The sequence below is a fragment of the Enhydra lutris genome, unplaced genomic scaffold (assembly GCF_002288905.1).
Source record: "Enhydra lutris kenyoni isolate GAN:26980312 unplaced genomic scaffold, ASM228890v2 scaffoldscaffold12, whole genome shotgun sequence".
Lineage (NCBI taxonomy): Eukaryota > Metazoa > Chordata > Mammalia > Carnivora > Mustelidae > Enhydra > Enhydra lutris.
In genome coordinates, this window is record NW_019154096.1 from 49,145,030 (window position 1) to 49,163,481 (window position 18,452).

General features: G+C 48.2%; 1 protein-coding gene across 1 annotated transcript in view; it reads right to left on the minus strand.

Annotated features, from left to right (window-relative positions):
* Window positions 1–18,452, minus strand: part of LOC111145202 (tolloid like 2) — a 116,249-nt gene that overhangs the window by 22,154 nt on the left and 75,643 nt on the right. The window contains exons 8-10 of the mRNA XM_022499930.1: window positions 16,164–16,288; window positions 13,860–13,975; window positions 8,603–8,705 (exon numbers count right to left, since the gene is read on the minus strand). Coding sequence (XP_022355638.1) covers window positions 8,603–8,705; window positions 13,860–13,975; window positions 16,164–16,288 — 344 coding nt within the window. The remainder of the gene's footprint in view (window positions 1–8,602; window positions 8,706–13,859; window positions 13,976–16,163; window positions 16,289–18,452) is intronic.

Sequence of the window (18,452 nt, forward strand, 5' to 3'; positions counted from 1 at the left end):
AAATAATGATTTGAAGGGGCACCTGCACCCCAATGTTTATAACATCAATGTCTACAATAGCCAAACTATGGAAAGAGCCCAGATGTCCACTGACAGATCAATGAATAAAGAAGCTGTATAAATATAAATATATATATATATATATTTATATATAATATATAATAATATAATATATAATAATATAATAATATATAATATACATGTATAAATATATATATAAAGAAGATACACACACACACATATATATATCGCACAGCCATCAAAAAGAAAGAAATCTGGGGCACCTGGGTGGCTCAGTGGGTTAGGGCCTCTGCCTTCGGCTCAGGTCATGGTCCCAGGGTCCTGGGATCAAGCCCCGCATTGGGCTCTCTGCTCAGCAGGGAGCCTGCTTCCCTCTCTCTCTCTGCCTGCCTAGAGAGGCCTACTTGTGATCTCTGTCTGTCAAATAAATAAAAATAAAAAATCTTAAAAAAAAAAAGAAATCTTTCCATTTGCAATAATGTGGATGGAACTGAAGGGTATTATGCTGAGCAAAATAAATCAGAGAAAGACAAATACCATATGATTTCACTCACATGTGGAACTTAAGAAACAAAACAGATGAATATTGGGGAAGGGAAGATAAAAACAGAGAGGGAGGGAAACACTAAGAGACTCTTAACCGTAGGGAATAACCTGAGGGTTGCTGGAGGGGAGGTGGATAGGGGGATGGGGTAACTGGATGATGGGCCTTAAGGAGGGTAACTGATGGAATGAGCACTGGGTGTTGTATGCCACTGATGAATCACTAAATTCTCCTCCTGAAACTAATAATGTATTATATGTTAACTAACTTGAATTTAAATAAAATCTTTTAAAAATAATAAAAATAAATAAAAATTTAAAAAGGATCTGGGAGAAGGACAGAACTGTGCCCCCACTTCCTGGGCAGAGCCTGGAGGGGCAACAAGACCTTAGATCCCCATGTCCCACCTGGGGTCAGAATAGAAGCATCGACACATTCATCCAGACATTAGGTGGGAGACAGGCATGCAGAGTCCTTCAGGCAGAGGGGTATGGAGGTGACTTTCCCATAGTCCAGAGGGTGTGCGGAGCCACAGGACATCACCCACTGTATGTCTTCTAGGAAGATGTGGACCTGGCACTGATCTAAACTGGCCTAGAGTTGAGATAAGAAGGAGGCTCAGCAGCCACTTATGATTCTTTGCTCAGACAGAGGGCTGGAGACCAGGCAGGAGGACACACCATAAAGCCAGCTGGGATGGCAAAATGGACGCCTCCCCTGCCACCATGCCTTGGGACAAAGTAAATCCCTTATCGGACCCCCACGTGGAAGGAAGAAAACACAATCTAATTGAAGTTAACTTCCCACTACTTGACAGAAAGGTATATAATTGCTGTTTTATTAACAGCATAATTGCTGTTGAAATTCTGTTATTGAAAAAAAAAACAGAAATAAACATATATTCCTTAGACACTTGGGTCTAAGTCTGAAATTTGGATCTTCTACAGAGGACGAGGCCAAAGGTCATGCCTTTCCTGGTGTATAGAAATCCTTGACCCTATAATTCCTAATGCCATCTAAAGATGGCAGCCATGCAGCAACCTCTTCGACCTCAACCACAGCAACTTCTCCCTAAAAACCTTGCCAAAGGCAAGGGAAGCAAGGGCAAAAATGAACTATTGGGACTTCATCAAGACCAAAAGCTTTTGCACAGCAAAGGAAACAGTCAACAAAACAAAGAGGCAACTGACAGAATGGGAGAAGATATTTGCAAATGATATATCAGATAAAGGCTAGTATCCAAAATCTATAAAGAACTTACCAAACTCAACACCCAAAGAACAAATAATCCAATCAAGAAATGGGCAGAGGACATGAACAGACATTTCTGCGAAGAAGACATCCAGATGGCCAACAGACACATGAAAAAGTGCTCCACATCACTCGGCATCAGGGAAATACAAATCAAAACCACAATGAGGGGCGCCTGGGTGGCTCAGTGGGTTAAGCCTCTGCCTTCGGCTCGGGTTGTGATCTCGGGGTCCTGGGATCGAGCCCCGCATTGGGCTCTCTGCTCAGCAGGGACCCTGCTTCCCCCCTTCTCTCTGCCTGCCTCTCTGCCTACTTGTGATCTCTGTCTGTCAAGTAAATAAATAAAATCTTAAAACAAAACAAAACAAAAACACAATGAGATACCACCTCACACCAGTCAGAATGGTTAAAATTAACAAGTCAGGAAACAACAAGTGTTGGTGAGAATGTGGAGAAAGGGGAACCCTCCTATACTGTTGGTGGGAATGCAAGCTGATGCAGCCACTCTGGAAAACAGCATGGAGGTTCCTCAAAAAGTTGAAAATAGAGCTACCCTATGACCCTGCAATCACGCTACTGGGTATTTACCCTAAAGATACAAATGTAGTGATCCAAAGGGGCACATGCACCCGAATGTTTACAGCAGCAATGTCCACAATAGCCAAACTATAGAAAGAACCTAGATGTCCATCAACAGATGAATGGATAAAGAAGATGTGGTATACATATACAATGGAAAACTATACAGCCATAAAAAGAAATGAAATCTTGCCATTTGCAACGACCTGGATGGAACTAGAGGGTATTATGCTAAGCAAAATAAGTCAATCAGAGAAGGACAATTATCATATGATCTCCCTGACATGAAGAATTTGAGAGGCAACGTGGGGGGTTTGGTGGGTAGGGAAGGAAAAAATGAAACAAAATGGGATCGGGAAGGAGACAAACCATAAGGGACTCTTAATCTCACAAAACAAACTGAGGGTTGCTGGGGGGAGGTAGGTAGGGAGAACGTGGTTGGGTTATGGACACTGGGGAGGTTATGTGATATGGTGAGTGCTGTGAAGTGTGTAAACCTGGCAATTCACAGACCTGTACTGCTGGGGCAAATAATACATTATATGTTAATAAAAAATAAAAAATTAATTAAAAAAAAGATGGCAGCCATGGCAGGATAGGAATGGGGGTGGGGTGGACATGAGCTGAGCTGTACTGATCAGTTCACAACACAGACCAGTCAAGGTCTACTTGGACTGGTGGTCATGGTTCTCTCAAGCACTGACTATGAAGTCACTCAAAAATCCATTTAATGTTGGGGAAATCGGGAGGGACTCTTGATGAGTAGGGATGTGTTTTCTTTTGGGGTGATGAAGATGTTCTGAAACTGACTATGATGATGGCTGGTTGCACAACCCTGAACATACGAAAAACCATTGACCTGAATACTTTAGACAGTGAGTTGTATTATATGTGACTCATATCTCAATGTTTCTTATGTCTATTCAACCGTTATTTGGTGGGCACTCCTTTATCGCCAACACCACTTGAAGTTATAATTCTCCTTTCCCGTCTAAGAAATAGGAGGAGTGAGGTTCAGGGAGGAATAAAGGCCACTGTGGCCATTTCCTGATGGCCAACTGTGGATACTTTCTTTGCGGAGATGTGAGGTAGAAGCTGCTAATCTCCTTCTGCTTCCTTCCGATTCTGGCCACCTGCAGCTCTCTGGCTCTGGTGAGCTTAACATTAAGTGAGATGAGCTGAAACTTCTGCCAAGATTTTGGCAAGGAACAATCCATCAGAAGCCCATACATTTTCCATAATGGTTACTCCGGCATGGCCAATTAGTGTCAATTAATTCTTGGAAAACACCACAGAAACATGGGGAAGTACTGCTTACCAGTGAGGAGAGAGGCTTGCTGAACAGCCGTTCAACAACGTGGGATCACCAAAGGAATTCCTTCTTAGCCAAACTGAGTTTCAAGTCCAAATTTCTCCTTTTAAAACCCCAGCTGTCACGGCCACTGGAGACTGTTTGCAAAAAACAGAGGGACTTCCCATGCCTGCCTTGCTGCCTAAGAACCCAACCAGATGAGACGAACCACCCACCACCGCCAGGCCACAGGACAACCCTGGTCCGCTCACTGCTCTGGAGGAGGGAGGAGTTACTGCCTTGGCAAACCCAGACTGGCTGGGATAAATTACAGATTATTTCTAAGTAACTTCTCTCCCCCAATCGCTGTGTAATTCTTAACTAAAACCTTCTATTTTGTCCCCTATTTTCTCAACACTCCCATCTCCACCATAATAGTTCTAAGGAAAGCCTTTTGCTTTTGAGCTTGACATTGTCCTAGGTACCCTACATAGATTATGTAACTGCATTCTGCTACCCCCAAATTAGGTACTATCCATAATCTAGGTTATGAGAAAACCAAGGATTGTAGAATTTGAGTTGAGCTGCATTCACTTTGAGTTACAGTCTAAGTTGTAAGTGAAGCAGGATTTGAACCTCAGCAGTCTGGGATCTTGACCTTCACCATCAATTTCACCCCCTAATTTATCACCACTCCCACCATCATCAAAAGGAAACTTCAGTATTCGAGGTGCAATTCTGGACACAGTCTGCTTTTGGATGAATAGACAGGAAATCTGGTCTCTGGGAATGTACACATCATTCCCCGTTTGGACACAGACAGGAATGAAGGTCAAAGCCTCCACCCATACAGCAAGCTTGTGGCGATGCCAGCCTTGGCTGTTTGACTCCCACCAACGTTCCTGCTCACTTGGGAGACGGCCCCCGGCCCAGGGAGCCCCAGTAGTGAGGCCACACGACACTGATCGGCCAGCCTGGCCTTTCTGAACTTCCCTCCCCACTTCAGGGGAAAGTGGGGAGAGGGGCTTTGTGTGTACTGTGGTGGTACAGAGTGCTCAAAGACAGTTCTGTATACAAGAGTGCATTGTTTGAGTAATTCCTCCACCAGAAATAAGGGAGGGGAATCCAATTAACATGACAGTATTTAAGATTACTGGTAAATTCTCTCTGTAGGCCACCCTTATTCCTCCCCACTTCAGGTGCAATCTCATGAGCGACCCCTGAATCTGAAAAACCAATGTGATACCTTTAACCAACGGTGAACTATTCTCATTCTACTTACACTTCTCTTTAATCACTTTGTGAAAAAGTGGGTCCCAAACAGCCCCCTTCCAAGAGAACGAACAGGCTGGGCAGAAGCTGGACTAGAGAAAAGGTGGCAAATCCCCGAACTGATTCTGGTTCCTGGCTTTGGAGGAGGAGTTTAATAAGGATATCAAGAAGAGGAAATGCAGATGAGGACACTACAAGTGGACTCCGCGGGGAGTCATAAAGGGTTCATTCATAAAAAGTTATGCGTCCATTATGCCTGCATTTTCACACACTACCCTGGGAAAATATGCAATGCACAGTTTTTCAGAGCAAGATGCATACTTTCACAATCCGCCCTAATCCGCTCTCCCTCCTGCCAAAGGGGCATTGACCTGCCTCCTCCCAGCAGATTTCATGGCACTGACCCCTCCCAGGGACCAGCTCGGCCCACACAATGCACTTGTTCCAAACACAAAAGTGCACTAACAACTGCATTTGGAAACATCAGAGCAGGGCCAAGTCGTTGGCAAAGGAGAATTCCCGCAAACGAAGAATGACGGTTACAGGCGCTGGGCCATGCCTTGGCTGCGGCACGCGGACACACACACACACACACACACACACACACACTGCAAAAGTGTGTAAAATATGAGCCCCCCAAAACCCCCACACAAAACCCAAACAAAGCAAACCATCACCAACAACAACGAATGGCAAAAGCCCCATCTCATCAATGGAAGTGTAGTCAGAAATGCCAGGATCTGCAGTGAGAAAGTTCTTGTTTCAGGTTCAAGAAAAGGGAATCCCTGGAAATGCCTCTGGCTGTGCCCATTCTCAGGAGCGTGTCTTGGCCCTCTCTGGGGAACCTCAGAAACAGAGAGCTTCCTTCCCTGAGCCCTTTGAGTCTACCACATTCCTCTGGGGGGCGTTAGGGTTGCCAGATTTTGCAAACAAAATATGGGAAGGCCAGTCGCATTGGAATTTCAGATAAACAGTGAATCATGCATTTTATCTGACCATCCTACTACTGGGATACCCTTCTCAGAGGCAGCAGTCCCCACTCCTCATGACGAGGCCATCGCAGTTCTGGTCTGATCTCAGCCCCTAACTGGCTGTGCAGACTTAGCGAGTTGGTCCAAGTTCGAAGAGTGTGGACTCTTCACTTTCCTGGTGAAGGTGTGGGCTTAGGGACTCTGTGATCCCTGCCTTGTCGAGGGGTTCATGATTCCGTGCTGTCATGGAAACTCCCCCACCCCATACAACCCCTTGTATTAGTTTAATTAGAAAATACTACCTGCATTCTTGTAAAAAATGTAGAATGATCCAAAAGTATACGAACCAAACCACCAAGCTGCCGACTACCTGTGCCTCCTCTCCTTTCTCAAAGGTAACCACCTGCGGTTGTTTGATGAGCACCCCTGCGGTCCCCTTTCTATGTGGTGCTAAACAGGTCCCCATGCACCTACATTTACGGGGAAGCAGGATCACTCCCTGACCCAGCTCATGGGGATTCTGGTGCGGTGGTCTCCCAGGGATCTGTATTCACAGAAATACTCCCAGCTGACTCAGGTTCAGGAACCAGGTTCAGGAACCTCTGCTAACCTAGAACACAGCCCTCAGTCTTTTTGCCACACCCAGTCAGGACTACCTCGGAGGCCGCGCCTCCTCCTGGCTGCGAGCATGCACTGTGTCCGCTTGCCTGAGACAGGAAGCGGAAATCCAGGGCAGGCAGCCGCCGCCCTGCCGTCGGGTAACCAATCCCCTTTGTCCTATAGCGTGCACGCTCCTGTCTGTGCTTGGCTTGCCTACCTAGATGGCAAACTAGCCCACCGATGCCACCGATGGTGGTGGTAACCTGGTACCCCCTCTCAGAGCCTGCCATGGCGGCTTTCTTGAGCACCAGTGCACACAGATTCCTTTCTGTTTGGACTTCTAGCAATTGAGACTCATGGTCTTCTGGACAGAAGGGGCTTATGTGATATTCCCAATGAAAGCTGACCTGGCTGACACCCTGTGGCCAGACAGAGCTTAGTATTTGCTGGCCCCCTCGGGGCCACCCAGACCCTCTGTCCCAATCTCTTCTGACCTACCCATAATCTGACTCGAAGGCACGGGTGGTCTGCCTATGGAACTCCCGCAGTTACCTCTCCCCCTCTCCTCCTGTTTCCATCTTTCATCTGCTGTCCCAACAGCAGCTCACTCCCAGGCCAGACAGTCAAAGAATAACCAGAGCAGCTTTTCTGCCCATGTGAGGATATGCCAGGGACAAAGACCTCAGTGAAGGCTCAGATTTATCAACCTGGAAGCCCACCCTGCTATTGCTCTAAAAATGAGAACAATCCACTAACAGCCAAAACCCTTCCATCTGGCTCCTTATAAATCTACATCCCTCTCTGGCTCCCCCATTGCTATTCTTTAGCCAAATGAGTCCCTATGTCCATTTCCAGGATACTGTGCCATTAATTCTCTATACTTTCATCTTTTCAGGTCACCCATGGGAGATTGCAAATTGGTGACCAATCCTGAATGAACGGACTTTTCTCCTTGTGCCACCTGCCCACTGCCTCTTGCGGAAAGGTCCAAGCTCCCTTGTCACATATGAGTTCATGCACTGTGCATCTACCAGAAAGGGTACATGCTTATTGTAGAAAAATTAAAAAATATAGCTAAACCAGGAAAAAAAATTAAAAAATTCTTAAGAGAGAGAGAGAAAGTATGCGGGGTACAGGAGAAAGGTGCAGAGGGAGAGGGAGAATCCTTGAGCAGACTCCACACTGAGGGCAGAGCCTGATGTAGGGCTTGATCTCATGACCCCGAGATCATGACATGAACCAAAGTCAAGAATCAGACGCCTAACCGACTTAGCCACCCAGGCGCCCCCAGAATAAACTAAAAAAAAAAAAAAAAAATACTCCATCATTCTGAAATAACCACTATATGTTATTTATTTATATTCATGATTCTACTTGATATTTGTACTGTAGATCACAGAATGCTTTCTTCCAGTGGAATCCAACCTGTACATGTTTTAAGTAGTGTTGTTTTGAGTAATTCTGGTCAGGATATTTGCTTGGCCACACTCCCCACCACTCCTTCGTTTATTATCCAACCCCCTGGTCCTCACATACGCCTTATTTCTGAGGGCACCTGAGTTTGCAAAGCCTCAAAATATACATATAATAGTATTTTTATTAAAATGGAAGTCAACCTCATGTTGTCTTTCATAACACCTTTTTGTGTAATGACATACAGGAACCCCTTTCTGTATCAATAAGTAGGTACCTCCAACTTTATTTTTAGTGGCTGGATAGTTTTCCCCTGGAAAGTTGTATCCCAGTTTTTTCAGCGAACCCCTACTGTTGAACATGTAAACTGTTTTCCACTTTTCCTGCTCCAGTGAATATCTCCAAAGCTAGAACTTTGCACACTTCCTTAATTGGTTCCTTAGGATACATTCCAAGAAGTGGAATTGCCGGGTTGAAGGGCAGTCTCGGTCTTAAAAGCTTTTAACACGTGCTGACAAATGGAGTGCTCGGAGTTTTACAACGACACCGACCCTTGTGAGCTCCCTGTGTCCGCTGGCGGGATGGGCCCTTCCACATGTTAATGGCATCCCATGGAACAGCCCATCACCCCTTTCCCAAGGCTTTCTAAAGTCAACTTACCCAACAGGGGGGCTTTTCTCCAGTAACCATCCCGGACCTCCACATAGTCATACCAGCACAGGCGGCTTTTAAACAAATCCATGGATGTGAAGTTCAGGACAATCTGTAAAGAGTGACCGTAAAGTGAGTTTTGGCAGCAGAGCCCAAGGACTCTTGAAGACCCATCTCGCATGCCCGTGTTCTCACATTACCTCTTAGCATACAGAACTCTCAGACCACAGTGGGAGCGTCCTCGCAAAGACACACTCACAGGAAACCTCGTGACATGAAATAATAAACCTTGAGCAGGATGGGGAGTAAACAGAGGAGATGAGTCCCCTGGTTCTGTCCTGGAGCTTTTGAAGTCACTCGGTGGTTTATAGGAAACAGAATGCATTAAAACGATGGGCTGGGGCGCACCGAGACCGGGGATTTAGAAGGAGGTAGGGGTCAGTGAAGTTCAGAGATACAGAAAGATCTTATAACATCATCCATCATTCCAAAGGGCCTGGGGTTAGACTGGGTGCATCTGAGCAACCACCGTGATCACTGTTCCCTCGGCCATGACCTCACTCTTCTGAGATGGGGTGTAGCTGATAGCTCTCCTAGAGTTAGTCTGTTTGTTCGTTCATTCATGCATTCGTTCATTCATTCGTTCATCACACCATTGTTAGCTGACCACCTACTGTGTGCCCATCTGTGTTGGTCAACTGACATCGATCAGCAAGAGAGGGTTCTTGCTTTTAGGGAGTTCAGAGAACACAGAGGGTTCAGGCCAGTTAGACAGAACACTCTGGAATAAATGTAGAAAAGAGAGGGACGCACAGGAAGGGAATCCTGCAGCACCAGGGAGGGAGAACTAGAGGCTGCCCGGGATACATCTCAGAAGAGGTGGCATTTAACCTAAGGGGAATAGGGGTCCAGTGGGCAGAGACACAGGGCAAAAGCGCATTTTGGTGAGAGGGACTGACATGAGCTCAGGCAAGGAGAGTGTAGGTCATGCTGGGTGGTTCTGGAATGGGGAGTGAAGGCTGGGGAGCTTGGGGTTCAGATGGACTAAAAAGGAAGGTTTCAGTTCCTCTGGACATGCTGAGCCCATTCCGTGGATGTCTTTGTCCACAAAGAGTGGAGGCAGGTGGGTGGCCCTGTGGACTTGGCACACAAGTACTCTTCCCATAAACCTGCTACTCTTCCAGCTTGGGGCATCCCTGGCAGATGGTCCAAAGCAGAGTTCGGGCATCCCTCCTTCCTCCCCCCATCCAGCCCCGCCATGTAGGGTACCCATGCCATGTCTGCCATGTTCGGCCTGTCTCTGCTCCATCATTTCTCTGCTCTCTTCACTCATCAGGGGCCCCATAAAGGCAGCCCTGCCCCCACTACTGTAGCCAGGTCCCTCTGTCTCTAAGCAAAGCCCCAGGCTGGAAGGCTGCAGGTCAAAGTTTCAGGGCCTTTCCAGCCAGACTGAAAGGGCTGTTATTCGTTTGTCCCATTCTCCATGCCTCCCCTGCTTTGAACGCCTCTCTGTGGGCTTCAGCACACCTGTCCTCTCTCCACTGCTCTCTGGCCTCAGCTGGCTCCCGCCCTCCCTGCTCCCCGGTGACTGTGATGGTCCCTTGGTGCCGCAGCATTTCTCTTACAGCTTCCCTGCGCACAGGTGACACCAGTCACTGGGGTGCAGCCCTTTGCTGTCATGTCTGCTTCACCCCTATTGTTTATCCCTGAAGCTGACAGACCTCCTTCCCTTAAGATGTCTGTGTCCCTGCTGCAGGCCAGTCGGGTGTCCCTTCAGCAGCGCTGTCTGCATCGCTCCTGCCACGCCCTGGCCCCTTCTGAGCACTTGGGCTTCTAGATTTATCTTGCTCTGACATCTTATATTCGTCAAACTCCTCCTATGCTCAGAGAACTTCCATGGCTGCCCCTGCCCCCATCTCATAAATTAAACTCTCTGCTTACCTCCCAGAGCCTCCAGCATCCGTCCTACGTGACCTTATTTCCCCGTGTGCCCTGAAGGATCCCGATAATGGAAGCTTCCCCAGGTCTAGCTCCAGCACCCCCTGCCTCCGCCCCGAGTCCCTTTCTGACTGCCCAAATAGACGCGGCCTTTCCTTCCTTGGGACCCCCTCCTCGGCCTCTTACGGTGACTGCAGAGCAGGCGTCTTTAAGAGTCAGGCAGATCTGGATTTCTCAGCTCTACCACTTACTAGCTCTGAGATCCTACTACCACTTACTAGATCAACCACTTACTAGCTCTACCACTTACTAGCTCTACCTCTCACTTGCCCACTTGGGTGAGTGATGTTTAGTTTCCTTATCTGCGAAACAACACGCACACCTCTGGGTTATTGATGGGTGCCCCAAGAAACTGTATATTGAGCGTATCATGCTCTGTCTGACACACGATAGGCACTCGATAAATGCGGTCTTAAAAATCAAGCCACACTGGGGCGCCTGGGTGGCTCAGTGGGTTAAGCCTCTGCCTTCGGCTCAGGTCATGATCTCAGGGTCCTGGGATCGAGCCCCACATCAGGTTCTCTGCTCAGCAGGGAGCCTGCCGCCCCGCCTCTCTCTGCCTGCCTCTCTACTTGTGATCTCTCTCTCCTTATCAAATAAATAAATAAAATCTTAAAAAAAAAATCAAGCCACACTGAGTGCACAGTGAGTGCTCCACAAACCTACACACTAAGCACTTTTCACAAACTGCCTGTCCTAATTAGCGTTGAGCGTGTCCACCCCTTCTTTTGGGCCAATCCCACCTGGTGTTCAGGTCTCAGGACAATTAGTACCTTCTTCCACAAAGCCCTCTGATCATCTATGAAATGAAGAGGGAGAAAATAATAGGCCAGCTCCCCTCCTGTGCTCCTGTGTTGTACAGTGTGTGTGTGTGTGTGTGAGAGAGAGAGAGAGAGAGAGATTCTTTCAAACTAGACCAGTGGTTCTCAACACTGCTACCAACTCAAAAATGTAAAAACTAATACTGGGCCAAGCAAATGCTCCTCCTTCTCAATGAAATCAGATTCCCTAAAGGTAAGGGGGGACCCTACCTAAACTCTAAGTCTCTTGAAGACAGGGATAATAAATTATCTTTCTTTTGTAGCTCCCACAGTGTTCATGTTCAGGCAGAAGAGCTCAGTCATACTGACTAGATAGTTGCAATATAATTCTTTGGCTTTTCAAATTTTCAGAAAGGAAATGTTATTACAACTTCCTTAGTAACACATTCATGATCAAAATGAATGGGATAATCATTCAGGCTGATTATTTTAAATATGTTAGGGAACCATAAAGACCATAGGAGAAGAGGTGACAAGCAAGAGGTGATACTTGAATTGATCGAGTTTGCTAATTACTAGCAGCTCGGGGAAGGCTGGGTGAAGCCAAAATGGAAATCATTGGTACAGGAATCTCAATGATGTATATTCTCCCTGCCCACCCCCCCAGTTAGCAATAATAATTAAGGCTGGAGGGATTTTCTGCATATCCCATAGCCTCTGCTAGGTAGGACAATTCAACAATTTGGGGACTGCTGGATCACTTCCTCTTCCTCCTCCTTCTTCCTGCCTCCCTTTCATTACTGCCTCCAGCAGGCACAGAGACAGCACATGAACCCGAAGGGGACAAGCCTGGAGTCTCTCAGGCTCAGGATGACAACCACAGCGTCATAAATACTTAGAGCCAGAACAAGAGTCGCGCATGGGTGTTGTGTGTGAGCACACGTTACGTGAGCACATGCACGTGAATGCATGTTCAGATGCCTTTCGCCTGACCCTTTTGTGAAATAATACAGGACGATGGGTAAGCATCCAGGCTCTCCCCCGCACTCAGATCCCAACTTCACAACAAACTGAGTAGCCTCAGGCAAGTCCATTTCCTTATCAGAAAAATTAATGTGCTAATAGCACCTATCACATGAAGTTCTGAGGATTGAAAGAAATAAACCGCATAATATGCTGAGAATAGCACCGAGGCCACAGAAAACATTTAAGTGGACATTATTAACAGTTACGAATTAGGACTACTCGAAGGTTGGCTTCAGGCCTCTGGAAATCCTTCACCCCCACAGCACCCCCAGCTGCAGGTTTGTCACTTGGCCTCTCATCCATTCACATGCCCATTCAACAAAGACTTTTTGTGTGACTATGTGCCATGGGCTGTGTTGGGTGCTGGAGACCTCCAGCTGAACAGTCTCTGTCCTCAATGAGGTTAGGGTCTAGAAGGTAGACAACCAGATAAACCAGCAATCATGTTATTGTGAGACAAGCTACGGCAGGTATGACTGTAGGGAGCCTGACCCAAGGGACAGAGAGGGCATCTCAAAGATGGCAGTGTCTAGTCTGTAGAACTCTTGGATTTGAAGGGAGGTGTGAAAACTCACACACACACACACACACACACACACACACACACATTTTAGGAGTGAAGAAGCCGCAGGTTCCAGTTCTATATTTTACTGTGAATTTGGGCAATTTTTAAAGTATCTGAGCCTTAAATTCCTTATCCATATGATGGATGTGAAGAGATGCCTCCTGCAAGAGGACTGAGAACTTACCACCCTTGGACCACGACAAAAGGTGCTGCTGTCCTGGCTCAGCTCTAGAGGGAATCTGGAGGGAATCGCAGAACCTTTGGACCCAAAGGATCGTGCTCACGCAGAGCTTGCATAGCTCCTAGACCTCACTGGGCACCGAGGACCCTGGAGTTCCTGTCCAAATGGTCCTGTGCCTACTTCTAGAGCATGCAGAGATCTCGGCCCTGGAACCCACCCTCCCAAAGGTAGACAGCATATCTAACCAATCTGCTCCTACTGGAGGAATGACTGTTTGCAAGGATGGAGTGCAGAGTGTTTGGGAGAGTGGGCTGGGGTGTCACCATGGGTGCTCCTGAGATAAAATGGGGGTGCTGAGAAGAGAAGGAGGATCCAGCTGTGGGTTGGGGGCCAGCTCTCCCTACATTGCTACCTCCCAGAGCAACACTCTGACATGTCGAGGAATTCTCAATTGGATCCTCACCTTCCAAGGCATTCTGATGGTGTCCTTATTAAGGAGGAAGGCTAGAGTCTACTTTGTTTTCCAAACTGTGAGCGTGATTTATAATTCACATGGACATTTTGCTTCTAGCCTCTATTTGTATGACACCAGTCAGAAGTCCAGAAATAATATTAAGCAAGCTGGTGCACAGTGGTGCTCATAGCATCGCAGCTGTTTTCACTACTGTCAATAATAGTACATCCCCCACACCTCAAAGAAAGCTATGTCACTTCCTGAGGTGGTTTCACACGTACCTTTTCCCCTGGCGTGACCGATATCCTCCAGACGCAGTGGGAGTAAGAAGGGTAGCCATTTGGGAAACCAGGTGCAGAAAAGTTTCCTGTTGTGTCCTGCAGGGTCTCTCCACATGCTGCACAAGTAAAACAACAACTGTGATTCAGGCAGACACGCTCCCTATCCCAGAAGCTCCCTGTGCCAGGCCCCGTCAACACCCCATGACCAGCCAAAGCCCCTGAGATGCCCCTGTGAGAAGCATGTCAGGCAGACTGACGATTTTCTTCTGGCTGATAGAAGTGAAAATAGGGTCTGGGCACCAAAAAGCAATACCTAGGGGTTGCTGAGGTTCCTGAGGCTCTCAGGATTGAGCATGGACTCGAGTGGGGTGTAAGTTTCCCAGCCTTGCTGGGCCTTAGTTTTCTTGTCTGTAAAATGGGCAGGAGCTTCCTGAAGGGTTAATGACATGGATCCACTCAGTGCTTGGCACACAGTGAGCACTCCACACACAGCGGCCGTTATCATTATGACTGACATCTGAGGCAGCAAGCACAGAAAAGTACAAGTAGGTGAAGCAACAAGACAAAGAAAACACTCGGAAACCCATTTCATGAGAAACTCATTGGGTTGAATCTTGCCTCTTCTTTTTCTGCTGCTTATCTCTGAATGAGCTACCAAATGAACAGTCAAGAAAACTCAAAGATGACCAGAGGTATGGGAAGCTATTCTGCCCTTGAATACTGGAGGGTTTCCTGGTCACAAGTCTAGAAACTAGTCTTTACGTATGTGAAAAATATTTCCCACGGGTCACCTCCAGAGTGTGGGAAACAAGCATCCTTACCCATATCTGCCTACATGCAATTCAACCTCCACTGGGCAACAACCCTGCTCTTAGCTACTAATTGAAATTACTGGATGCTGCAGTTTTAAAGCTACAGGAAGGACTAGCTGGAGAGCGGCCCGTCATCAGCCTCAGGAAATCCTGGATGTTGGGGCTTCGATATCATGTTACTGAACAACTGCCAGGCATCACGAGGATTATGCCCAGCAGTCAACACCCCCAAGGGTTCCATGGAAATTATTTTAGAATAATCATCAACATTCTGCAAGAACAGATACATTACTCTATGGCTCCACAGTATTTACCAGCTGCCTCCAATCCTTTGGGGAAGTAAGAGGCATATACATTATAACTAAATAAATACTATGGCATTTCCCAGAAAATGCTATAATGTTTCTCTTTCAGTTCAGCTAGGTTATATGATACGTGGGTCCTGCACTGCAGTCCGAACACGCCCCCACATGACTAATAGCTGGATGGACATGTTTCCTAGAGTTTTGTGATGGACCAAACCCCACAGAGTCCTTTGCATGCTCTGTGATCCCACTTAGGAGGGTGATGTGATAGCCTACATTTTCTAGGATGGCCCCTATTTCAAATTTGCTGTCCCATGATCCAGCTCTGTGTCCGGTCTGGGGTCTGGAAAATGTTACTGGACCTGTGGGTCATGAATTTCCTTCTTCCTCCCCAAACTACTGAATTGTGTTCTCTCCCATCAGTGGTAAACTCGGGCTGCTGTAACAGATGCTTTGCACTGAAGTTCAACAGCTTAAAGGGGTCAAAGTGATCTCACTCCCTGGACAGCAGGTTGGGGAGGTGGGGGGGGTGATGCTGAAGCCAAGGGGATGAAAGGCAAAGAGGGCACTTTCAAGGGGAGGGGCTTGTGGCTGGGCAGGGAAGCAGACTCCTCAGACCCCAGGGTACTGTCCAGGCTCTGATGGCCAATTTCCAGCCAATGACCAGCACTTTGGATGACTAGGGAAGCCCCAAGGCCATAGAAACAACCTCATTTACAGCACTGAGGATCTGGGAGGCTGACTCCCCCCTCCCTAAGAACTCCTTCATTCAAGGTCTTCCTGCAAAACCCTTGGTTTTTATTCCAACAAACCCACATCTCTCACTCCCATGGGAAGGGAGGGGCCTTCAGAGTTATGGGGTACACACTGCACCAGGCCCATGGTCACTGCTGCTATTCCTCTAGGCCTTCTTCCTCTTCGGGCTATCAAGGCTGGGCCAGAGAATTCCAAAGGTTCCCACAGACAAAGCCATGAGCTCCCAGACGTGTCTCTCCTGGCAATCACCTCCCCAATTTGGGCCTCCTATGTGGTCTGAAACCTTCCTGAGAGCAGCATGCCAGAAATTACAGCAGCCTCGTCAGGTCCCCCGAGCTGCTTTCCCAGCAAAGAGGAGAGCTTGCAAAGGGTGGTGAAGTCATGCTCCGAGGGTATCCGCATGGTCCTGGGACTCCCGAGGACTCAATTACCTGGGCATTTGTACAGCTTCCTGGCTTGAGCTATGTCTCCCTGACTGAGCCGCACGCGCTGGCCAATGGTCGGCCTGATGCCATTGTCGTCTCGGCGGGGGAGGATGGTGTCTAAGAAAACTCCTCTGTGGGAAGAAAAGAGAAAGAAAGGAGAAAGACAGGTCAAAGCTGGCTGGCTGGCCGCGCTGGGATGTACAGTCTTTATTTCCCTGCCCACAACTGCCTCGATGTCCCTGGCCCCTGGGCTGCCTCTCCACAGACCCGTATGACTGAAAAGATTTGCTTTACTCATCCTGGCATGTAGGCTTTCTATTGCATGTGCTGCCTACTCACTTCCGATGGGAGAATGATTCTGCCACGTTTGCCGATCTACCCTAGCCCACTGGCCTGGGGGCTGCCTTATGGGTGGGCACTGAGTATTGCCACAAAGCCCCTGATGGGTCCAGGTCCCCAGGCCGCCACATCGTACAACTTCGGGGAGTACCATTCAGAAAGACCTTGGTGTGTGTGGAGCCCCCTGGAGTTGTGCAGTGGGAACCACTGAGCATGGATAAGTCTTGGAGAGGCTCCACAGAGAGCCTGGGAACCAGCACAGTGCGAGGCTCTCAGGGGTTCATAAATTAGTGCTGGTTGACGGGTTTGTGAATCATGGGAATCAGGGCTTGGGGGGCCTTTCTGGCAATGGGGATGATTGCAGAGAGCAAAGGGTAGCTGTGAGGGCCCTGGTCTAAATATTTCCATGTACAGCCTGGCTCTGCCACCTGGGTGAACTCGGACAAGCTCCATCCCCTCCGTGAGCCTCAGTTTACTTCTCTGACAATAAGAGCCTGGCCCAGACAGTCCTGGCAGTCCCTTCCAGTTCTAACATCTTATTCTATTCCCACATGAAGGAAATTGAAATTGACTATAAGAGAGGAGCAGACGGTAGGCTGCTGGGCTGAGCACAGTCTTGGACCTCCATGACATGGGCCTGGTAGACCCCTGCCTGAGCCTCCTTTTCTGCCTCCAGACCCCTGACGCAGGGCCTCTCTGGAAGGGAGGGCCTCCTTCCGAACCAGCTCCTTCACCAGTTACCTGCGTCTTCCCTCCCTTGTTAACCAGGTTTCTGGAAAGAACTATCTCCATTCTGTCTGACTGCCCACCTCCCATTCACTCCTCAATGCAACTGCAACCAGACTGTCCTACAAAGGTCCACAGCCACCAACTGACTGATGACCCCGATGGACACCGGTCACCCCTCACACACCCTCTCCCACAGCACTGACATCAGCTGCTCCTTCCTTCCTCAGACTCTCTTTCCCTGGCTCCCAGGGCACCTATGTCTCTGAGCAGCAAGGGGACATCCATCTACTTCCCGTTTCCCTCTCTGGGCTCTCCCTGGAGGTTCTGCCTTCTTCCTCCTCTCCTGCTCCACTGGCTTCTCAGGGTTTTCCCCTGCCATGGAAAGGTATACAGAAAACTCTCTGATTCTGAGCCCCAGAATCACCTGCTAAGCCCCAGATGCCTGGTTACCCTTCCCAGTGACCACACTATCCTCTGGGTCTGACATCCACACTCAACCCATGAACCCTGTCTCCCGAGACTCAATCCAAAGGCACCATGGCACCTTCCATCATGCCTCGAATCCATGCCCTCCTCCTCATTCCAGACCACTGCCTCAGCTCAGACAGCATCCCCTTCCTGAATTCTTCCCAGCAGCTTCTCAACTGGCCTCCCTCCCGTAGACTCAGCTACATCTTTGGGCCCCTTTAACACGACAATAGGATTGTCCAGAAATCTGAGTGCAGGCTTGTGTCCTCTCTGCTTAGAAGCCTCCACTGATCTCCAGTCACCACCTGGATCCCCAGGCTCTTGGCCCACTGGCCTCTGCCTTCCTCTCCAGCCACTTCTGACCCCTCCACCCCACTTGGTGTCTGAAGCAACACCAAATGCTGCTAGCCCCAAACGTGCCCTTACACATGCTGTCCTCTGTCGAGGCTGCCCACTGCCCATCTTCTTGTCCACCAGCAAACTCCTGTTCATTCGCCAAAACCCCAGCAGATGGCTTTCCCTCTTAAAAGTCTTCTTGAGCCTTTTTTATCCAAACCATCTTGAGTTACTAGTTCCTTTCTCTGGGCTACCTCTGGGCCTTATTTGTCTAGTCTCTTCTTCTCATACTCTATTGTCTTTTTTGAAGGATGATATATATATTTGTCTTCTCTGCTCAATAGTAAGTTCCTCAAGCAGAGACACCAAGACCTTCATCTCTATGTTCTCAGGGACTGGAGCATAACAGGTCAAGAAATGCTT